Here is a 25,772-nt window from a genome sequence, read left to right as displayed (position 1 = left end):
TTTGGCAACAGTAAGGCAATCCAGAGTAATAGGGGTTAACAGGCAGAGTGGTCAGACAAGCAGAGTTCAGCAGCAGTATATCAATCCAGCAGCTAAAGGGTTAACAGGCAGAGTGGTCAGATAGCAGAGTTCAGCAGCAGTATATAAATCCAGCAGTTAAAGGGTTAACAGGCATAGCGGTCAAACAAGCAGAGTTCAGCAGCAGTATATCAATCCAGCAGTTAAGGGTAAACAGGCAGAGTGGTCAGACAAGCAAGGGTCAACAACAATATAACAGGCCGACATAAGAATCAATAACACCCAGGAGAACAGTAAGTAACACCTATACTTGGGCAGTGATAGGTAGGACTGAAGTTACTTATATAGGAGCCACAGGAGATCCTGACCAGCTTCTGAAGCATGCAGCAATGACGTACCGCCGCACGCAGTGAGGAGCCGACTCCCCCCTAGGTAACGAGCAGAAAGCAAGTGCCATGTCCCTAGCAACAGCTAGAGCGGCGCGGCGTGACACTTCATGGGAGAAGCATCTTACAGCAGTCTAACAGGGAGACAAAGTCTGCAATTACAACTATGTGTCCCATGGTAACACAGGTAAAACAAGGAGAAACCGCAACCTTACAAAATCAGCAAGTAAAGCCTCACTTGCTTATTGTACAATGCACAGCTCTACTGAAGTTGTTTGCCCCTGGGCATAAAGGAATGACAGAAACCAACAAGTCACAATGAATGGAACATACAGTCCTTACTCACCGAAAAGGTTTGAGATGGAGCACAATAACATCACTGACAGATTTGCTTTGTTTTGATAGGGCCTTGAATACAGGTGAGCCCCGGTCTCTGGGATCATTGTGGTCTCATGAAACTTTTATGTGGCAATGTAAGTGGGACAATCCAGATATCTTTTTGTACTGGAGACTCCCCTGCACACCATTTTCTTCATATGGTTATTTTGGATAAGTAAGAAACAAGCGGCTAGATTACGAGTTGTGCGTTAGGGTTAAAAAGCAGCGTTAAGAGGTCCTAACACTGCTTTTTTTCTAACACTGGTATTACAAGTCTTTAAATGACAGGCTCACCGCTCACTTTTTTGGCCAGAGTCGTTAATACCGCAAATCCACTTACGTCAATTTCGTATCCTATATTTTCAATAGGACTTGCATATCGCCGGTATTACGAGTCTTACCAAAAGTGAGCGGTACAGCCTCTCCTGTCAAGACTGAAACCGCATTTAAAAGTCAGTAGTTAAGAGTTTTATGGGCTAACGCCGTAACATAAAACTCTTAACTAAAGTGCTAAAAAGTACACTAATACCCATAAACTACCTATTAACCCCTAAACCGAGGCCTCCCCACATCGCAAACACTAAAAAATATTTTTAACCCCTAATCTGCCGAACCGGACATCGCCCCCACTATAAAATATTTATTAACCCCTAAACCGCCGCCCTCCCGCATCGCAAAAACTAGTTAAATTTTATTAACCCCTAATCTGCCGTCCCTAACATTGCCGACACCTACTTACATTTATTAACCCCTAATCTGCCACCCCCAAAGTCGCCGCCACTATATTAAATGTATTAACCCCTAAATCTAACCCTAACCCTAACACCCCCCTAACTTAAATATAATTTAAATACATCTAAATAAAATTACTATCATTAACTAAATTATTCCTATTTAAAACTAAATACTTACCTATAAAATAAACCCTAAGCTAGCTACAATATAACTAATAGTTACATTGTATCTAGCTTAGGGTTTATTTTTATTTCACAGGCAACTTTGTATTTATTTTAACTAGGTACAATACAGGTGGCCCTCGTTTTACAACGGTTCAATTTACAACATTTCAGAATAACAACCTTTTTTTCCAGTCATGTGACTGCTTTTGAAAAGCATTGAGAAGCAGTGCATTTATTAAAATAGCCAGTAGGTGGGGCTGTCCGCTTGTGTTGCAGCAAAGCCAAGCAAGCTGAAATTAATCAGTTGAACCAGACCTGAGCTATCGAGCAGATTTCAAAGGAACAAGATCTTCCTGTCTATAAATCAGTCCAGATTGGAATGCATAGAAAGAACTGTTTGCAGAAAAATGCAAGTTAAGTCTGTGTTGTGATTGTTTTATTAGGTTTATAATGATGTTTAGCAAATGTTTTGGTTCATTTAACTTAGTTTAATCATGTATACTGTGTTGTGTGATTATTTTATTAGGTTTATAATGCTGTTTAGCATTTAAAGTCTTCATTTCAAAGCTTTAAAAATAATGTATTAGGTGTTACTTATGACAATTCTGAGAGGGGCCTGGAACCTATCTCCCTCACTTCCCATTGACTTACATTATAAACTGGGTTTCAATTTACAACGGTTTCGATTTACAACCATTCCTTCTGGAACCTAACCCCGGCGTAAACTGAGGGCTACCTGTAGTTATTAAATAGTTATTAACTATTTTTAGCACCACAAGCCTTAACGACAGAAACTCGTAATCTAGTCGAAGGTGTTTGCTAGGGTATATTCACAGTTTAGACCAATGTTCATACAACTGCATGTAATAGACACTACTTTAAAGAAGAGTATGCACCGATACTGATCTAGAAATCCACTATAAAACCTTTAATAAAACTTATTTAGAAGCTCCCAATTTAGCTCTGATGCTAAGATTAGGCTGGGACACCCAATGAAAGGGGCTGGAAAAACAGGAAAAGCAGACAGTCTGAAAATCAGCACTATCTTATTAAAAAAATAAGCAAAACTATACATTTTTACAAATAAATTCCCAGATGGGCTATATAAATGGATAATCTACAAAACATTTATGCAAAGACAAATTTAGTGTACAATGTCCCTTTAAGTTGGTAGCTAACCTCATTATAGATCACTACCCTGATGAGGTTCATTCTCTGTTTGCTGCCACTTCAAGCCTGCTTATTTATGGCAGTAAACCTTTTTTAACCCCGAGAAAACCCTTTGCTGAGATATAAATAATTCCCCCTTTTCCTCTGTACAGATCCCCCGCTCCACATGCAGTGATACCTGTCAGCCGGGCTATAGAAAATCTACTCGTCAGGGGGAGCCCAGCTGTTGCTATGACTGTGTTCCATGTTCTGAAGGCGAGATCACTAATGCAACAGGTGAGATAACAACTCACTTAGTGTTACATCCGTACGCTGAACTCATACAGAGGGTTAATGCTGTAGCCCCAGTATAGGGCATTTATCAAGGTGATAACATCAGTACTGGGGATGAAATACAGATCAGCACCTATTACATTTATGATTCAATTTTGTTTTTCTCTGTTCTACCAAAGAGATTAGAGGGCATGTTATATACTTACATATGTCCCTTTGTCTGTCCTGGTTACACATTGCACAGCTATTGCTTAGTGCACTGCACAAACTCATTTACAGTAACTCTTATTGGCCAAAGCAAAAAAGACTTGATGACGTTCTCAAAAAGATTTTTAAGAGATGTATTCCAGGAGTTGTCTAAATAGCAAAATCCTGCAAAAAGCAAAAAACATATCTATCTATCTATCTGTCTATCTCTTTCTATCTATCTATCTATCTATCTATCTATCTATCTATCTATCTATCTACGTATCTATCATCTATTTATCATCTATCTATATAAGATCTATCTATCTATCTATCTATCTATCTATCTATCTATCTATCTATCTATCTATCTATCTATCTATCTATCTATCTATCTATCTATCTATATCTATCTATCTATTTATCTATCTATGTCTGTCTGTCTGTCTATCTATCTATCTATCTATCTATCTATCTATCTATCTATCTATCTATCTATCTATCTATCTATCTATCTGTCTGTCTGTCTGTCTCTCTGTCTTTATTTTTTACCCGTCTATCCATCCATTTACAAACCTATCTATTCACATGCATACTAGTTGAGCAATTGTTAAGTTTGCATTATAGTCATGCGGTTATATGGGATTGGTATTCACTAAAAAAATGACACATTAGCCAGATGTGAACGTTTTTCTAATTTCTCCTACATTGCTCTGTGAGAATCTTAAAATAAAATCACACATAGGGCCAGATTACAAGTGGATCCCTAATTAATGCTCCCACTCGAGCAATAACTGCGCTAGAAGTAAGATTTTTGCGCTTGTTTGGTTGCGCTTGTATTATGAGTTGAAAGTAAACTGTTTTTGTCCGTGTGCTAGCCTAAAAAGCGCAAAAGTCCGAGTTAGAATATTGTGTTCACATATTTCCCCATATGTTGGAGAGAAAAAAAGGAGAAACTCCCCACTCTCACACAAACCCGATCACATATTCTCATGTGTGCTTACCTGACATGAAAATATGAATATTTCACATTACAGTCTTCTGCACAGAATAAGTTCTATTTATTTATATATATATATATATATATATATATATATATATATATATATATATATATATATATATATATATATATATATATATATATATATACATACAGAGAGAAGTGCACTCACAGGAAGGAGCAACCAGCTCAATACCATTGTTACCCTGTGCTATGGCGATTTACCACCTGGGTGCAACTTCTTTTAGCTCAGTAATGCTTTTCACAGAGTAGAACTTTCCTGTAGTATATCAGTCTGATCCCGCCTATTACGGTCAGTCCAGTGCCAAAATACCAGGCAATTCCTCTCTGAATAAGGAACACAGCAACCCCAGATGATCGTTTCAGCCATTATTGGGCCTCGTCAGTGAGGTGTAGCCATACACATGATGATATATAGTTATAGATACTGCATATACAGATTATATATATATATATATATATATATATATATATATATACAGTATATATATATATATATATATATATATATATATATATATATATATATATATATATATATATATATATATATATATATATATCTTTCATGTAATTGGCAAGAATCCATGAGCTAGTGACATATGGGATATACAATCCTACCAGGAGGGGCAAAGTTTCCCAAACCTCAAAATGCCTATAAATACACCCCTCACCACACCCACAACTCAGTTTTACAAACTTTGCCTCCTATGGAGGTGGTGAAGTAAGTTTGTGCTAAGATTTCTACGTTGATATGCGCTTCTCAGCATTGTTGAAGCCCGATTCCTCTCAGAGTACAGCGAATGTCAGAGGGACGTGAAGGGAGTATCACTTATTGAATACGATGATTTCCCTAATGGGGGTCTATTTCATAGGTTCTCTGTTATCGGTCGTAGAGATTCATCTCCTACCTCCCTTTTCAGATCGACTATATACTCTCAATTTACCATTACCTCTACTTATAACTGTTTTAGTACTGGTTTGGCTATCTGCTATATGTGGATGGGTGTCTTTTGGTAAGTATGTTTTTATTTCTTAAGACACCTCAGCTATGGTTTGGCACTTTATGCATTTATATAAAGTTCTAAATATATGTATTGTACTTATATTTGCCATGAGTCAGGTTCATGTATTTCCTTCAGCAGACTGTCAGTTTCATATTTGGGGAATTTAAACATTTTAAGAAATTTATTTCTTACCTGGGGTTTAGTCTTTTTTTCAATTGACTACATCTTGCTATTGCGGGTATTAGGCCTGCGGGTGCGTCAAATGCTAAACTTTATTGTGTCATTTTTGGCGCGAAAAAATACGTTTATGACACAACTTCGTCATTTTCATTTTCGTCACGTATGACACCGAGACCTTTCACACGGCGGCGTCATTAGTGACGCGAGTGTGTCATTTCCGGTTATTTTTTTCATTATTTCAATACCCCATTGATGTTTGCCTCTTGCTTTTTTCTCTATCAGAGGCCTATGCTTTTGCATTTTTTCCCATTCCTGAAACTGTCATATAAGGAAATAGATAATTTTGCTTTATATGTTGTTTTTTCTCTTACATTGAGCAAGATGTCCCAATCTGATCCTGTCTCAGAAGTTTCTGCTGGAATATTGCTGCCTGACATCAGTTCTACCAAAGCTAAGTGCATTTGTTGTAAAAGTGTAGAAATTATTCCACCAAATGTCATTTGTAATAGTTGTCATGATAAACTTTACATGCAGATAGTGTTTCCATCAGTAATAGTACATTGCCAGTTGCAGTTCCTTCAACTTCTAATGTACATGATATACCTGTAAATTTTAAAGAATTTGTTTCTGATTCTATTCTGAAGGCTTTGTCTGCATTTCCACCTTCTAATAAACGTAAAAGGTCTTTTAAAACTTCTCATTTAGCTGATGAAATTTCAAATGACCAGCAACATAATAACTTATCCTCTTCTGATGAGGATCTATCTGATTCAGAAGATCCTTCCTCAGACATTGACACTGACAAATCTACTTATTTATTTAAAATAGAGTATATGTGTTCTTTATTAAAAGAAGTGTTAATTACTTTGGATATTGAGGTAACCAGTCCTATTAACGTTCAGTCTAATAAACGTTTAAATGCTGTTTTTTAACCTCCTGTGGTTTCCCCAGGGTTTTTTCCTATTCCTGAGGCTATTTCTGATATGATTGCTAGGGAATGGAATAAGCCAGGTACTTCCTTTATTCCTTCTTCAAGGTTTAAAAAATTGTATCCTTTACCAGCAAAATCTATAGAGTTTTGGGAAAAAATCCCCAAAGTTGATGGGGCTATTTCTACTCTTGCTAAACATACCACTATTCATATGGAAGATAGTACTTCCTTTAAGGATCCTTTAGATAGGAAGCTTGAATCTTATCTAAGGAAGGCCTATTTATATTCAGGTCATCTTCTCAGATCTGCTATTTCTTTGGCTGATGTTGCGGCTGCCTCAACTTTATGGTTGGAGAATTTAGCGCAACGAGAATTGGATCCTGACATATCTAGCATTACTCGCTTACTGCAAGATGCTAATCATTTTATTTGTGATGCCATTTTTGATATTATCAAAATTGATGTTAGATCCATGTCTTTAGCTGTATTAGCTAGAAGAGCTTTGTGGCTTAAATCTTGGAATGCTGATATGACATCTAAATCTAGATTACTATCTCTTTCTTTCCAAGGTAATAATTTATTTGGTTCTCAGTTGGATTCTATTATTTCAACTATCACTGGAGGAAAAGGAGTTTTTCTGCCTCAGGATAAAAAAACCTAAGGGTAAATCTAAGGCTTCTAACCGTTTTCGTTCCTTTCGTCAGAATAAGGAACAAAAACTCAATCCTCCTCCAGAGGAATCTGCTTCCAATTGGAAGCCTTCCTCAAATTGGAATAAATCTAAGCCATTTAGGAAACCAAAGTCTGCCCCTAAGTCTGCATGAAGGTGCAGCCCTCATTCCAGCTCAGCTGGTAGGGGGCATATTAAGGTTTTTCAAGGATTTTTGGATAAAATATGTCCAAAATCATTGGATTCAGAGCATTGTCTCTCAGGGGTATCGAATAGGATTCAAAGTAAGACCTCCTGTGAGAAGATTTTTTCTCTCACGCATCCCTGTAAATCCAGTAAAAGCTCAGGCTTTTCTGAAGTGTGTTTCAGACCTGGAGACTTCAGGCGTAATCATGCCAGTTCCTCTTCAGGAACAGGGTTTGGGGTTTTATTCAAACCTATTCATTGTACCAAAGAATTTTTTTTTATTCACACCAGTTCTGGATCTGAAAATTTTGAATCTTTATGTAAGAGTACCAACTTTCAAGATGGTGACTATAAGGACTATTCTGCCTTTTGTTCAGCAAGGACATTATATGTCCACAATAGACTTGCAGGATGCATACCTTCATATTCCGATTCATCCAGAACACTATCAGTTTCTGAGATTCTCTTCTCTAGACAAGCATTACCAATTTGTTGCTCTTCCATTTGGCCTAGCAACAGCTCCAAGAATCTTTCAAAGGTTCTGGGTGCCCTACTATCTGTAATCAGAGAACAGGGTATTGCGGTGTTTCCTTATTTGGACGATATCTTGGTACTAGCTTTACATACTGCAGAATCTCACACGAATCAACTAGTGTTGTTTCTTCAGAAACATGGTTGGAGGATCAATTTACCAAAAAGTTTCTTGATTCCTCAGACAAGGGTCACCTTTTTAGGCTTCCAGATAGATTTAGTGTCCATGACTCTGTCTCTAATAGACAAGAGACGTTTAAAAGAGCTAAATGTCCTTTTAAGGGTAATGCCCATACAAATGCCCTTTTCAGGGCAATAGATAGCTAAGGTTATTTTAGATAGTTTTTTTATTTGGGGGGGTGTATTGGGTGGTGGCTTTTACTGTTGGGGGGGTGTTTGTATTTTTTTTTGCCAGGTAAAAGTGCTAATATCTTTGGGGCAATGCCCCACAAAAGGCCCTTTTAAGGGCCATTGATAATTTATTATAGGCTAGGGTTTTTTTTATTTTGGGGGGCTTTTTATTTTGATAGCGCTATTAGATTAGGTGTACATTTTTTTTATTTTTGATAATTTGGTTTGTTATTTTTTGTCATTTAGTATTTGTTTGTTTTTTGTAACTTAGTTTTCTTTTTTAAATTTAGGACTTTGTAATAATGTTTAATTGTATATTTAAATAATTTTAGTAGTGTTAGGTTTTGTAATATGTAATTTAGTTTATTTAATTGGTATTTTAATTTAATTGTAGTATAATAGTTAGGGTTGGTTCATTAATAGTTTAAAATGAGTTTATTTTAATTCTACTGGTAGGTTTTAATTTATTTGAAGATAGGGATGTTGTAATTTTAATTTAAAGTTAAGGGGTTGCTAGGTTTAGGGGTTAATAGCTTAATTTAGTTTTTTGCGACGTGGGGGGCTGACGGTTTAAGGGTTAATAGGTTTAGTTAGTGGTTTTGATGTGGGAGGCCAGAGGTTTATAAGTTTATTTAGTGGCGGTGGTGTCGGTGGAGCAGCGGGATAAGGGTTAATAATTTTATTTAGGTTGCGGCGATGTCGGGGAGTGGCGGGATAGGGGTTAAACACTTTAGTATAGTTGTGGCATTGTAGTGAAATGGTATAAATAAAGCTAGGAAAAAGCTGAATTGTTGACTTCTAGATAACAACAGTACAATGCTCATCGCCTCGTACTTGGTGCGCGTGTTTTTGACAGCTTTTTTTATAAATAAGGAGAACATATTGAGATTTGTGGCTGCGATTTTTGGCGATGTTAGGCAAGCGTATTGATGCCGGTGAATGCAACATAGTTGACATTTGATAAATATGCCCCTAAGTCTCTATTTTGTTATGTGCATTGGGTCCTGCATTCAACTCCTGCCAAATTTCCTGTTTTGTGAGGCAACTGTATTCTTTCTAAGTCTCTCTTTTTGTATGTGTATTCGGGTCCTGCATTCAACTCCTGCCAAATTCCATATTTTGTGTGGCAACTGTATTCTTTCTCAGTCTCTCTTTTGGTATGTGAATTGGGTCCTGCATTCAACTCCTGTCAAATTTCCTGTTTTGTATGGCAACGGTATTATTTCTAAATCTCTCTTTTGGTATGTGCCTGTAGTCTGTGACATGTTATGTATTTTCTTTGCTTATAGCTTGTCTTTAGCTAAGTAATGTTCAAACCTTGTCAATATTTGTGTTAATTCCTACATTTATAAGTTCACTAATGGTATAACCCCAGCGTCCTCCAAATTCTATTGTCTGTTTTTTTAACTATCTCACCCTGAATCAAATTTTCCCAATTGGCCTTTTGACTGTCTTTGATTTTATTGCAATCAGCTGAACACTTTGTCCTATAAATTTAACACTGCTATGGGGTTAGCATTGCAGGTTTAGATAGCAGTATTGTAACATCATATGTTCACATATCTTAAGTGAACATATATAAGTGAGGAACTAAGAATTGGGCAAAAGAAGATACAAGAATTGAACAAGGATTGGATAAGGGACAAGGCAAGTCCGATTGTAATACTGTGTTTTATCCACTGATTGCCTATTTTGTAAACATGTTCAATATCTTCATATTCCTTTTTGCTACCTTTTGTCTCTATAACAAACTACTTTATTCAATTACTACTGCCCCCTCACCACCTGCACATTTCATAAGCCCATCTCTCTTAACCTCACCTTACTTCTGCATTCATGAACTTAAAACATTCTTAAATTCTCTCTCTCTCCCCCTTGCACCTCATCCCAAAAACATTACTGCAAATCTGCATCTCATCTCATGTCACTCTCCATCTTGCTCATACTAGCTGCTGGTGACTCTCCCCTAATATTGGTCCCCTGCACACCCATGTGTACCTTTCAATACACTTCAAAAACAAAACTCTGGTAACCTTAATCTCATTCCTCTTGCTTCTAAAGCCACCACCCCCTTCACTTGTGCACTCTGGAACACTCGCTCTGTTTGCAACAAGCTCACTTCTATCCATGACTTCTTTTTCTTCCACTTTCTCAATCTTCTGGCTCCCACAGAAACCTGGCTCTCTCCTTCAGACACAGCTTCCTCTGCTGCACTCTCACATGGGTGTCTCCACTTTAGCCACACTCCTAGGTCTAATAATAGACAAGGAGGTGGTGTTGGTATTTTACTTTCCTCTTGTTGCACCTTTCAACAAATACAGCCCTTCTCTTTCCTCACATTTTCTTCATTTGAAACCCACATGATTAGCTTATTCTCTCCCCTCTCTATACGTGTGGCAGTCATATCCCACCCCCTCACTTTGCCACCTGGCTACCTTATTTTCTTTCCTCAGATACCCCTGCCCTCATTCTTGGCAACTTCAACCTCTCTGTTGACAATCCCACTGCCTCCTCTGCAAAACAATTTCTGCAGCTCTCTTCCTCTTTCGGGTCTGTCACAATGGACTGACTCTCCCACTCACAAATATGGATTGGTCACTCCCTTGATCTGATTTTCAGCTATCAATGCACTATCTCGAACTTCACTAACTACCCTTTTCTTCTATCTGACCATCATCTCCTCACTTGCAACATTACTTCCCTCCCTATAACTTCCCCGCCTTACACCCCTCACACCAAACTTCACAGAAGAATCAAGTAATTTTATCACCAACAGCTCACTAGTTCTCTTGAACCTCTTCTCTCTTTCATCCCCTCCTTTTCCTGCCCTGATGAATGTATCTGCCACTATAACACCACCCTTACATCGGTCCTTGACAATCTTGCCCCACCTACCATAGCTCGGAAATAATACACTCATCCTCATCCCTGGCATACTCCTCTGACATGGTACTTACGCAGATGTTCCCATACTGCTGAGCGACACTGGAGAAAATCTTGGAGTTCAGCTGACTTTCTTAACTATAAGTTCATCTTGAACTCTTACTATTCTGCCCTTAATCTATATAAGCAACATGACTTCTCTACTCTGATCTCTACTGTTTCTTCAACCCCAAAACATCTGTTCTCCATGTTCAATACTACTACCCACCCCCACCTCCTACTACAACTTCTCACTCAGCTCAAGATTTTGCCAGCTACTTCAACAACAAAATCGACTCCATCAGAAATGAAATCAGCTCTCAACATCCTACAGGTCTCCCACACCCTCAGAAGCTCACAATCATACAAAACTCACATAGCCATACATTAAGCTATTTTGCCCCTGTTACAGAGGAGGACGTGTCTTCCCTTATACTGTCCCCTCGCCTCACTACCTGTCCCCTCGACCCCATACCCTCACAGCTACTCCACTCCCTCTCTTATACCCTTACCCCTATACTCACACACATCTTCAACCTCTCCCTCAGCACTGGTATATTTCCCTCATCTCTTAAACATAAACTTGTCACACCTATCCTCAAAAAACCTTCTTTCATTCCTACCTCCCCATCCAACTACCATCCTATTTCCCTACTCTCTCTTTCCTCAAAGCTTGTTGAAAAGCTAGTATATGCATATCTATCCCATTTCCTTACATTAAACTCCTTCCTTGACCCACTGCAATCTGAATCTCGCCCCTTTCACTCTACAGATACAGCAATTGTTAAGGTAACCAATAAAATACAGCAAAATCCAAAGGCCACTTATCTCCTCCTTGATCTGTCTGCAGCCTTTGATACTGTCATCCAACCTCTTTTGCTCCAAACCCTCTAATCCTTCGGCATCTGCAACAAAGCTCTCTTGTGGTTCTGTTCCTATCTGTCTAACCATACCTTTAGTTTAGAATTCTCTGGAACATCATCTGCACCGTTACCACTTTCTTTTGGGGGCTCTGTCCTCGGTCCCCTTCTCTTCTCAATCTACACGTCATCATTAGGTTCCTTAATAAAGTCCCATGGGTTTCAATATAATTTTTATGCTGACGACACCCAAATCTACCTCTCTGCACCACACCTATCTCCTTCCTTGCTAACCGGTGTCCCTAACTGTGTCTCTCATATCTCTTCTTGGGTGTCCTCTCACTACCTCAAGCTTAATCTCTCCAAAACTGAGCTCCTTATTTTCCTCCCTTCTTTAAAAATCTCCACCCCCTATTTCTCTATAACTGTTGATTACTCCATCATTACCCCTACCCCACATGCCCAATGTCTTGGGGTCACACTTGACTCAGACCTTTCTTTAACTCCTCACATTCTGTCCTTGGCTAAAGCCTGCCGCTTCCACCTTAAAAACATCTCTAAAATTAGACTTTTCTTTATGCACGAGAAAACTAAGATTTTAATCCACTCTCTCATCCTTTCCCGCCTCAACTACTGCAACTCCATCCTCTCTGGTCTCCCTAGCTGCCGCCTACCTCCTTTACAATCCATAATGAATGTCTCTGCCAGGCTCATCTTCCTTACACGTTGCTCTTCATCTTTTGCACCTCTCTGCCAATCCATTCACTGGCTTCCTCTTGCCTCCAGGATTAAACACAACATTCTCACTGTGACATACAAAGCCCTCAACTGCACTGCTCCCCCCTACATCTCAGACCTTGTCTCCAGATACCTTACCTCTAGTCCTCTTTGCTCCACACATGATCTCCTACTCTCCTCCACTCTTGTTACCTCCTCATATTACCATTTACAAGACTACTCCAGACTTGCTCCCATCTTATGGGACTCTCTGCCTCGCCCCACAAGACTCTCCCCTAGTTTTGAAAGCTTCAAGCGCTCCCTAAAGACTCTACTATTCAGGGATGCATACAACCTAAACTAACCTTCCTATCTCCACTGCCATCACCTTGAACCCCTTAGAATGTAAACCTATGAGCCCAGCTGTTTGTAGTTTACCTTCATAAGAGCCGACTACAACAGTGTAAGTCTCGGCAGGGCCCTCTACCCATTTGATCCATGTAAATGTTATCTTAAATACTGCCTTTGTTTATAGCACTGCGGAATCTGTTGGTGCTCTACAAATACCTGATAATAATAATAATAACATTTAATAAATATAAATATAATAGTACAATAATAAATATGAATACAATAGTGCTATAATAAAATATAAATACAATAGTACTATAATAAATATTTCCATCTAAAGGGGAGGGCTTCATTCATTACTGTTGGGAATTAAGAACTTGGCAACCAGGAGGAGGCAAAGACTCCCCAGCCAAAGGCTTAAATACCTCCCCCACTTTCCTCATCCCCCAGTCATTCTTTGCCTTTTGTCACAGGAGGACGGCAGAGAAATGTCGAAGATCGGAGTAGTCTCTTATGGAGGGTAGTACTCTTTGCATTGGGACTGGAGTTTTAAGTAGTCCTGTCAGTCCTGCAGTAGTGATGTCCCGAACGGTTCGCCGGCGAACGGTTCCCTGCTAACATAGCTTGTTCGCGTTCGCCGCCGCGGGCGAACATATGCGATGTTCGATCCGCCCCCTATTCGTCATCATTGAGTAAACTTTGACTCTGTATCTCACAGTCTGCAGACACATTACAGCCAATCAGCAGCAGACACTCCCTTCCAGACCCTCCCAGGTCCCGGGCAGCAGCCATTTTAGAATCATTGTGATGCAGCTTTTGAAGAGAGAGGAGGTTTATTTTTGCAGCTCCTGATTTTATTTGGAAATTGATAGCTAGGCTAATCTATTCAGTCTCCACTAAAGTCCTGAAGGACTCATCTGATCTCTGCTGTAAGGACAGCACCCCAAAAAGCCCTTTTCAGGGCTAAAATTTTTTAATTTTTTTTTTGCATAGGGCTAGAACTCCAGTCGTTTTTTTTTTTTTTTGCATTTGCCTGCCTGCCACCAGCCTGTGTGTGAGCCTCACAGCATATATTGTGCCAACTTGCTCACTGCCACCACTCATATCTGGTGGTTTAACATTATTTCAAATTAAAAAAAAAAAAAAAAACTTTTACATTAGTTTGCTAATTGCAAGTTTAATCTAATTTTATTTTCAATCAGGCACAGGCCTACAGCAAGCATATATTGTTATTAATTGCTCTGTGCAACCACTAATACTTGTTGTTTTAACATTATTTTAAATTTAAAAAAAAAAAAAAACTTTTACATTAGTTTGCTAATTGCAAGTTTAATCTAATTTCATTTACCATCAGGCCTGTGTGCCAGGCGAACAGCAAGCATATACTGTGCTTAATTGCTCTGTGCAACTTCTCATACCTGTTGGTTGGTTTAACATTATTTAAAAAAAAAAAAAAAACTTTTACATTAGTTTGCTAATTGCAAGTTTAATCTAATTTCATTTTCCATCAGGCCTGTGTGCCAGGCCCACCGCAAGCATATACTGTGCTTAATTGCTCTGTGCAACCACTCATACCTGTTGGTTTAACATTATTTAAAAAAAATTAAAAAAACTTTTACATTAGTTTGCTAATTGCAAGTTTAATCTAATTTCATTTTCCATCAGGCCTGTGTGCCAGGCCCACCGCAAGCATATACTGTGCTTAATTGCTCTGTGCAACCACTACTCATACCTGTTGGTTTAACATTATTTTTAAAAAAATAAAAAAAACTTTTACATTAGTTTGCTAATTGCAAGTTTAATCTAATTTCATTTTCCATCAGGCCTGTGTGCCAGGCCCACCGCAAGCATATACTGTGCTTAATTGCTCTGTGCCACCACTACTCATACCTGTTGGTTTAACATTATTTTTAAAAAAATAAAAAAATATTTTACATTAGTTTGCTAATTGCAAGTTTAATCTAATTTCATTTTCCATCAGGCCTGTGTACCAGGACCACCGCAAGCATATACTGTGCTTAATTGCTCTGTGCTACCACTACTCATACCTGTTGGTTTAACATTATTTAAAAAAAAGGGGTTGTAACAGGTATTAAACTAATAAGAACAGTACTACCAAAATAAACCTACTTAACATGGTTCCAAGAGCGCAGGTTTTATTGTTGTACTTTGTTAGGCTAATCATGATGGCCATGTAGACCTCCCCCGAGAGGTGGCAGTAACAGGGATGAAAGTGCTAAGAATAGTACTACTTTAATAAACAGAGTTAGCCATGGGTCCCAGTCCAAGACCGAATGTCTTGTTGATTTATTTGGTGCGGCTAATCATGCAGGCCATATAGACCTCCCACCATTAGGGGTTGTAACAGGTATTAAACTAATAAGAACAGTACTACCGAAATAAACCTACTTAACATGGTTTAAAGAGCCCAGGTTTTATTGTTGTACTTTGTTAGGCTAATCATGATGGCCATGTAGACCTCCCCCGAGAGGTGGCAGTAACAGGGATGAAAGTGCTAAGAATAGTACTACTTTTGAAAACCGAGTTAGCCATGGGTCCCAGTCCAAGACTGCATGTCTTGTTGATTTATTTGGTGCGGCTAATCATGCAGGCCATATAGACCTCCCACCATTAGGGGTTGTAACAGGTATTGAACTAATAAGAACAGTACTACTTAACACAACCTAGTTACCATGGGTCTCAGACCGCATGTCTTGTGGTTATATTTGGTGAGGGTAATCAGGCAGGCCGTATAGACCTCCCCCGATAGAGGGAGTTACAGGGATTAAAGTGCTAAGAATAGTACAACTTAACACAACCTAGTTAACATGGGAACCAGACCGCATGTCTTGTTGTTATATTTTGTCAGGGTAATCATGCAGGCCATATAGACCTCCCCTGATAGGGGGAGTAAAAGGGATTAAAGTGCTCAGAATAGTACTACTTAACACAACCTTACCATGGGTCTCAGACCGCATGTCTTATTGTTATATTTTGTCAGGTTAATCAGGCAGGCCATATAGACCTCCCCCGATAGGTGGAGTAACACGTATTAAAGTGCTAAGAATAGTACTACTTAACACAACCTAGTTACCATGGGTCCCAGACCGCATGTCTTATTGTTATATTTTGTCAGGGTAATCAGGCAGGCCATATAGACCTCCCCCGATAGGGAGAGTAAAAGGGATTAAAGTGCTAAGAATAGTTCTAATATAAACACAACCTAGTTACGATGGTTCAAAAAACGCATGTCTTGTTGTTATATTTTGTCAGGGTAATCAGGCAGGCCATATAGACCTCCCCCGATAGGGGGAGTTACAGGGATTAAAGTGCTAAGAATAGTACTACTTAACACAACCTAGTTACCATGGGTACCAGACCGCATGTCTTATTGTTATATTTTGTCAGGGTAATCAGGCAGGCCATATAGACTTCCCCCGATAGGGGGAGTTACAGGGATTAAAGTGCTAAGAATAGTACTACTTAACACAACCTAGTTACCATGGGTACCAGACCGCATGTCTTATTGTTATATTTTGTCAGCGTAATCAGGCAGGCGATATAGACTTCCCCCGATAGGGGGAGTTACAGGGATTAAAGTGCTAAGAATAGTACTACTTAACACAAACTAGTTACCATGGGTCCCAGACCGCATGTTCTATTATTATACTTTTTCAGGGTAATTATATATCTATCAAATCTATCTATTTATCTTCTATCGATTCTATCTAACTATCAATCTATGTATATCTATCTATCAAATCTATCTATCTCGTGTCCGGACTGTTTTGAGACAGCCGCTTGTGTTTTTGAAAAATTAGAAGTAGGAGGACAGACCAATCATCTTCTTCCATCTCCCTGTTCCAAAAATGCAGGCCATATAGACCTCCCACGATGGCGGGAGTAACAGGTAGTAGTAAACTGCTAAGAATAGTACTACTTGACACACCACGGTTCCCAGACCGCATGTCTTATTGTTATATTCTGTCAGGGAAATTATATATCTTTCAAATATATCTATTTATCTATCAAATCTATCTAACTATCAATCGTATCTATCAAATGTATATTGCATCTATTGATCGATGTAATTCGTATCAATAAAATATATATTGCATCTTTTGATCGATGTAATTCGTATCTATCAAATGTATATTGCATCTTTTGATCGATAACATTCGTATCTATTAAATGGATATTACATCTATTGATCTATGTAATTCGTATCTATCAAATGTATATTGCATCTATTGATCTATGTAATTTGTATCGATCATATGTATATTGCATCTATTGAGCTATGTAATCTATGTATCTATCGATCAAATCTATCTATCTCGTGGTTGTGCAAATGGAATGTTTACGGTTGTTTGCGGTGCGTTACACTTGGAGTTTGGTCTGTCACTGTGAAGCGGGCGTAACCCTTACACTACCTGATCGATACGACATCATAACTGATGTTTTAAAGCACGTTATTGCAAACAATTTATAAATGTTAGGTGATTTAGGCCCTTTATGGGTTAAAAGCAGACTCTGCATCAACTATGTAATTTTCCATGGTAGTTTTGCCATGGATCCCCCTCCAGCATGCCACAGTCCAGGTGTTAGTACCCTTGAAACAACTTTTCCATCACTATTGTGGCCAGAAAGAGTCCTTGTGTGTTTTAAAGTTCGCCTGCCTATTGAAGTCAATGGAGGTTCCCGCGGTTCGCGGGTTCGCGAACAATAGCGGAAGTTCGAGTCCGCCGTTCGTGAACCGAAATTTTTAAGTTCACGACATCACTATCCTGCAGTCCGGAGATGCAGGGAGAGTCTTTCTTGCGAAACCATCCCAACTCATATTAACAGCTCCGCAAGCAATCAGCGTTGACTAGTTTCTTGAAGGGCCATGTTCCTGTTCCACGGCGTAGATTCTGGTAAGATCATTTTGTTTTTATTATATAATGATAACACGGAAGACAGGGTCACAGTGTGATGCCTTTTATCTTTAAAGAATCAAGGGTTAATATTCCTGGAAGGGGGGTTATTTAACAGGGGGGTTTATATGTGATATTGTTTATTGTGTCATTGCTGTGATATGTGCGAGATGAGGCTCTGGCAATGTGTGGAACTTTCAGGTCACTTACTGGAGGATTGCATGGCCCTATTTTTGGCACATTTTTTCCTTAGGCAGGGTCGGTCCTGCCAGGCATTCCATGTGACCAGGTGTGGTTATCTCTCTTCCTCTGTTGATCGGCGGCACAGGAGACGAAACGGTTTCTGTAGTCTGGGTCATAGGAGGTGGTGAATTCCCGGCCATTGGAGGTTATAAAGGTGCTTATTTATTAAGTTAATCTAGTCCGTAATAACAGCGCAAGCTATGGAGTACTCTGACGCGTTAGAGGGTTCGCCCTCTTTAACAAGGTCTCATTCCTGTGTTTATTGTGAGGAGGTTCTGGTAGAACAGCCTGCTCAACTATGTTTCACATGCCTTAATAAACTTACAACATCTAAAAGTAAAGAGATATCTAGTACTACTGAGCCAACCACCTCTGAGGGTTCCATGTCCTGTAAATGTGCGTTCCCTGCATTCATATCCAATTGCACATGTAGCGCCCCAGGGTCCAACCATTACTCCTGCGGGAGAGACTTTTTGGCCGTCAAATTTTGTGGATAAACTGTAAACGACGGTATCGAAAGTTATCCATGCCTTACCATGTTCTGCTAAGCGCAAGCATAGAGCGTATCATGGCGGCCCGAGTCAGAGTCCATGTCATCTAAACCTCCGGCTGCGGAGGAGCCTGACTTTAGGTTTAGGATAGAGATTTGCACTTTTTGCTGAAGCAAGTGCTTGCTACTCTGGAGGTTCTGGAAACGAGGCTTCCGGAGGAACCTGCGATTCCTAAACTTGATAAGGTTTATGAGGACAGGGTGGTGCCTCTGGCCTTCGCGGTTTCTGTTAAGATGGCTAATATTATTAAGAATGAATGGGAGCGATAAGGTTCTTCCTTTTCCCCTTATTCTTCCTTTAAGAAACTGTTCCCCATTCCGGACTCTCAGCTTGAGCTGTGGGGTACTGTCCCTAAGTTAGATGGTGCTATCTCCACTCTATCCTAAAGGATAGTTCGTTGTTTAAAGAGCCCATGGATAAAAAGTTGGAAAACATGTTAAGAAGGATGTTTCAACACACTGGGTTTGTTTTTCAGCCGGCAGCGGCCATAGCCGTGGTTGGCAAAGCTGCGACATATTGGTGTGAATCCTTGTGAGAAATGGTCGAGGGGAGACTTCCATCGATTACATACAGGATAAGATTTAGGTGCTGAAGGTCGCCAATTCTTTCATCTGTGATGCCAACATGCAAACTATTCACCTGAATGCCAAGGTGTCAGGTTTTTCTATTTTAGCTCTCAGGGCTCTGTGGCTAAAGTCTTGGTCTGCGGACATGATCTCTAAATCTAGGCTGTTGTCCCTGCCTTTTCAAGGAAAGATTCTGTTCAGTCCAGGATTGGATTCGATCATATCTACGGTTACGGGAGGCAAGGGAGCTTTCCCACTGCAGGATAAGAAGGCTAAGCCTAAAGGATCTACTTTTCATCCCTTTCGTGCGGACAAGGCCCAGTGTCAGCAGCCTGCCGCGAAAGGGAACCAGTCCAAAGGAACTTGGAAGCCAGCTCATTCTTGAAACAAGTCTAAGCAGAGCAAGAAGCCTGCTGAGACAAAATCGGCATGGGGGGCAGCCCCCAACCGGTTTCCAGACCAAGTAGGGGGCAGATTATCTCTCTTCTCAGAAGCCTGGTTTCAGGATGTTCAGGACCCTTGGGTTCTGGAAGTTGTCACCCAGGGTTACAGGATAGGGTTCAGATCCCATCCGCCCAGGGGCAGATTCCTGTCTTCAAGACCAGAAAAGAGAGAGACCTTTCTAGAGTGTGTGAGGGATCTCTCCTCTCTCTGCATTATCGCACCAGTATCCCAAGCAGAAAGGGGTCTAGAGTACTATTCAAATCTTTTTGTGGTTCCAAAGAAAGAGGGTGTGTTCCGCCCGATTCTGGACCTGAAGTGCTTAAACAAGTTTCTGATTGTTCCATCGTTCAAAATGGAAACAATCAGATATATTCTACTCTTAGTTCAAGAGGGACAGTTTATGACAACTATAGACTTGAAGGACGCTTACCTTCATGTGCCAATTCACAGGGACCACTTCAAGTTCCTAAGATTTGCATTTCTGGACCAACACTACCAATTTGTGGCCCTCCCCTTTTCCCCTTTGGTCTGGCGATGGCCCCAATAGTCTTCAAGAAGGTTCTGGGGGCACTACTTGCAGTGGCCATAGCCAGAGGCATTTCTGTGGCACCCTATCTGGATGACATCCTAGTCCAGACGCTGTCACTCAGTCTCGCAGAGGATCATTCGAGGGCTCTTCTTCTTTTGCTCCAATCTCACGGTTGGAAGATCAACTCAGGAAAGAGTTCCCTGGTTCCCAGCAGCAGGGTGGAGTTCCTGGGCATGATAATAGACTCTATGTCCATGAAAATATTTCTCACAGACCATCGACGCAGGAAGATTGCGTCCGCTTGTCTTGCCCTTCAGTCCTCCTCAAGTCTGAGGTGATCGGACTCATGTTTTCCAGCATAGACGTCATTCCATTTGCCAGGTTCCATCTCAGAACTCTTCAATTGTGCATGTTGAGACAATGGACCAGCAATTACTCAGATCTATCACAGCAGATATCCATGGATGCTCAGACTCGGATCTCTCTCTCTCTTGGTGGATCCATCTAGAGCAACTGTCTATGGGAACATCCTTCTTGAGACCGTCCTGGGAGATTGTGACCACGGATGTGAGTCTGACAGGATGGGGAGCTTTATGGGGTGCCATTATGGCACAAGGACAATGGACCCAGGAGGAGTCTCTCCTTCTGATAAATATTCTGGAACTCTGAGCAATCTACAATGCTCTGAAGGCATAGCCTCCTCTGGGGTCATTCAGCTTCATCAGATTCCAGACCGACAACATTACCTTGGTGACTTACATCAACCATCGGAGGGGTACGAGGAGCTCCTTAGCCATGAGGGAGGTGTCTCGGATCTTGAAATGGGTGGAGTCCCACAGCTGCTCGCTCTCAGTGATTCACATTCCAGGTGTGGACAACTGGGAAGCAGGCAATCCTTCCATCCGGGGGAATGGTCTATCTACTCCGAAGTGTTTGTGGAGATTTATGTCAGGTGGGGATCACCGATTCCAAGCTACCCCAATACGGGTCGAGGTCCAGGGATCCCCAGGCAGAGCTGATAGATGCCTTGGAGGTGTCTTGGGGTTTCAGCCTAGCTTACATTTTTCCACCGTTACCACTTCTACATTGTGTAGTGGAACAGATCAAACAGGAGCGAGCTATGGCCATTCTGATTGCTCCATCATGGCCACAGAGGACGTGGTTTGTGGATCTGGTGGGGATGTCATCCTCTATGCCATGGAGGTTACCCTGTCACAGGGATGTGCTGGAACACGGTCCTTTTTCAACATTGAAATCTTGATTCTCTGAGGCTGACTGCGTGTAGATTGAATGCCTAGCCTTGGGTTTTCTGAAAGTATGATTAATACGCTAATTCGGGCAAGGAAGCAATTTACTCGTAGCATCTACCATACTTGTCCTGGTGTAAGAAGCATCAATATCCTTGGCATAAGGTGAAGGTATCCAGGATTCTGTCCTTTCTCCAAGAGGGTTTGGAGAAGGGTCTTGCTGCCAGTTCCTTAAAGGGACAGATTTTGGCATTATCAGTCTTGTTGTATAGGAGACTCTCTGAGCTCCCTGACATACAATCTTTTGTTCAGGCTCTATCTAGAGTCAGGCCTGTCTCTAGACAGTCTACTCCTCTATGGAGCTTAAACTTGGTCCTTAAGGTATTGCAGAAGGTTCCATTTGAGCCTATGCACTCCATTGACATTAAGATTCTGTCCTGGAAGGTTCTTTTCCTGTTGGCCATTGCATCGGCACGCAGAGTATCTTAACTGGGTGCCTTGCAATGTGAGTATCCTTATCTGGTTTGTCATGTGGATAAGACTGTGCTTCGCATTGGTTTGGGGTTTCTTCCCAAGTTGGTGTCTAACCGTCACATCAATCAGGAAATAGTTGTTCCTTCTTTATGTCCTAACCCTTCTTCTTGTAAGGAGAGGTTACTTTATAACCTGAATGTGGTTCGTGCCTTAAAGTTCTATCTTCAGGCTACAAAGGATTTTAGACAGTCTACATCTCTTTTTGTGGTGTATTCAGGGAAGTGCAAGGGGCAGAAAGCCTCTTCTACTTCTTTGTCCTTTTGGTTGACGAGCTTGATTCACTTGGCCTATGAGACAGCGGGATATAAGCCTCCTCAGAGGATCATGGCTCATTCAACTAGAGCTGTGGCTTCGTCTTGGGCCTTCAAGAATGAGGCCTCTATGGAGCAAATTTGTAAGGCTGCTACCTGGTCCTCCTTACATACTTTTACAAAGTTTTACAAATTTGACGTTTTTGCTTTTGCAAAAGCTGTTTTTGGGAGAAAGGTTTTGCAGGCTGTGGTGCCCTCAGATTAGGGTCCACCTTTTACCCTCCCGGTTTCATTCAGTGTCCTCTAGAGCTTAAGTCTAAGTTCCCAACAGTAATGAATGAAGCCGTGGACTCTCCTCCCCTTTAGATGGAAAACATAATTCCTATAAATACAATAGTGCAATAATAAACATGAATGCAATAGTACAATAATTAATAAAAATACAATAGTGCAATAAAAAACATGAATTCAATAGTTCAATAATACATATAAATACAATAATGCAATAATAAACATGAATTTAATAGTTCAATAATAAATATAAATACAATAGTGCATTAATACATATAAATACAATAGTGCAATAATACATATAAATACAATAGTGCAATAATAAATATGAACACATTAGTGCAATAATAAACATTAATACAATAGTGCTATAATAAATATTAATACAATAGTACAATAATAAATATAAATACAATTGTGCATTAATAAATATAAATACAGTAGTACAATAATAAATATAAATCCAATATACTATAATGAATATGTATTCAATAGTGCAATTATACATATGAATACAATAGCTCAATAATAAATATAAATACAATATTGCAATAATAAATATGAATACAATAGTACAATAATAAATATAAATACAATATTGCAATAATAAATATTAATACAATAGTACAATAATACATATAAATACAATTGTGGATTAATAAATAGAAATACAGTAGTACAATAATAAATATAAATAGAATAGTACAACAATAAATATAAATGCATTAGTGCAATAATAAATATTAATACAATAGTGCAATAATAAATATAAATAAAATATTACAATAATAAATATTAATACAATAGTACAATAATAAATATAAATAAAATATTACAATAATAAATATTAATACAATAGTGCAATAATAAATATAAATAAAATATTACAATAATAAATATTAATACAATAGTACAATAATAAATATAAATACAATTGTGGATTAATAAATAGAAATACAGTAGTACAATAATAAATATAAATAGAATAGTACAACAATAAATATAAATGCATTAGTGCAATAATAAATATTAATACAATAGTGCAATAATAAATATAAATACAATAGTACTATAATATATATTTATACAAAAATGTAATAATAAATATTAATACAATAGTAAAATAATTAATATGAATACAATATTTAAATAATAACTATGCTCTGACATATTATAGTATTTTCTTTTCACATGTTTATGTTCCTTTAAGACAGAGCAGAAAACACATAATAAACTCTTATACTGTCTTAAACACTTAATAAAAAAGCCAAACATCTCATTTATTTCTTTAACAATTGCAACTATGATATTTAGCACATTCAGCTGCAAAAACTATCCTTCCTATTACTAACTAATGTCAGGCCCTAGACCTTTTACAACTACACAAAAATGCCAGCATGAAAATTATAATATTTTCTGTTTACAGATATGGAAACCTGCATTCCCTGTTCAGAAGATCAGTGGTCCAATCAAGGAAGAGACACCTGTATTCCAAGAACTGTAGAGTTCCTCTCATATGAAGACCTATTGGGTGCTGCTCTTGCTTCTGTGGCTGTTGTCCTGGCTGTAATAACAGCATTAGTGTTGGGACTTTTTACATTACATTGGGACAGTCCTGTAGTCCGAGCCAATAACAGGGGCCTCAGCTTCTTGCTCCTGTTTGCCCTCATGTTGTCCTTCCTCTGCTGCTTGTTATTCATTGGGTATCCTGGGAAAGGAACTTGTAAACTGCGACAAACAGTATTTGGATTTTTTTTTACTGCTGCTGTCTCTTCTGTCCTGGCTAAAACCATCACAGTTGTCATTGCATTCAAAGTCACAAAGCCTAATAGCAAATTAAGGAAATTGCTAAGGCCCAGCATGTCCTACCATTTTGTCCTTGTCTGCTCATTGGGTCAGGCTGTTATATGTACTGTGTGGTTAATCACTTCTCCTCCTTACCCAGACTATGACACCCAGTCCATCACAGGGAAGATGATATTAAAATGTAATGAAGGATCCCCTATTGCATTCTATATTGTTGTTAGTTACTTGGGAGTTCTCGCTGCTCTGAGTTTCCTTGTTGCTTTTGCAGTAAGGAAGGTGCCTGATCGTTACAATGAAGCCCAGATGATCACCTTCAGCATGCTGGTGTTCTGCAGTGTCTGGATCTCCTTTATCCCAGCCTACCTTAGTTCCAACAGCAAATACATGGTGGCTTTGGAGATCTTCGCCATCCTGGCATCCAGCAGTGGGATACTGGGCTGTATCTTCTTCCCCAAGTGTTACATCATCATGTGGAGACCAGATCTAAATAGCAAAGGGAACTTTATAACTAAACACACAAATATCAAAACATAGATCCTCATTGTTATTTGAATAAACAATTTACAAAAGAACATTTACAAAAAAACACTTGCACGTTTCTAATTTTTATATAATTTGGGCAAGTTTATAAGTGTCACCTTAAAGTTAGCGCAGGTCACTATAAGCAATATTGTGACTGTGCAATCTTGTTTGCGTATAATAAGTAAAAGTGTTTGCTTGAGGGAAAACAAAATTTTTACTTGTTGGGTTATCAGGACTGAAGACATCTAGTAAAGGCTAAGGGGCCTATTTATTATGGTGCGAGCGGGCATGATCCGATATAGTAGATCATGTCCGCTGCACATCAATAAATGACCACAGCATACACTGTCGGCATTTATCTTTGCACCAGCAGTTCTTGTGAACTGCTGGTGCAATGCCGCCCCTTGCATATTTGTGGCCGGGGTGTCAATCAACCTGATCGTATTCCATCAGGTTGATTTATGTCAGTCACCTCAGAGCAGGCAAACATGTTATGGAGCAGCGCTCTTTAGACCGCTGCTTCATAACTTCTGTTTCTGGCGAGTCTGAAGGCTCGCGGAAACTAGGGGCATCAAGCTCCATACGGATCTTGATAAAGGTTAAAACAATGTGCGCCAAACACAACATAAATACATTAATATAAACTGTTACACTCTCTGTTTGAAGTAATGGATGTATGTAGCAATAAGACTAGGCAAGTCAGTATGTTGTCCAACGTCATACAGAGACCAAGGTTAGAATTAAAATTCAATACATTTATTGTATAAAAGTTAAAAAAAACATTTTTGGGGAGACCTCTGTAACGCACACTTTTATCTGTTTTTTAAATGGA

General features: G+C 39.3%; 1 protein-coding gene across 1 annotated transcript in view; it reads left to right on the top strand.

Annotated features, from left to right (window-relative positions):
* LOC128655637 (vomeronasal type-2 receptor 26-like) overlaps positions 1-24,952 on the top strand; it is a 36,044-nt gene extending 11,092 nt beyond the window's left edge. Inside the window, exons 2-3 of the mRNA XM_053709228.1 lie at positions 3,004-3,127; positions 24,039-24,952. Of these exons, the coding sequence (XP_053565203.1) occupies positions 3,004-3,127; positions 24,039-24,952 (1,038 nt within the window). The remainder of the gene's footprint in view (positions 1-3,003; positions 3,128-24,038) is intronic.
* Positions 24,953-25,772: the final 820 nt, after the last annotated feature.

This window comes from Bombina bombina, chromosome 4 (assembly GCF_027579735.1).
Source record: "Bombina bombina isolate aBomBom1 chromosome 4, aBomBom1.pri, whole genome shotgun sequence".
NCBI lineage: Eukaryota > Metazoa > Chordata > Amphibia > Anura > Bombinatoridae > Bombina > Bombina bombina.
This window is presented reverse-complemented; position numbering and strand designations above follow the sequence as displayed.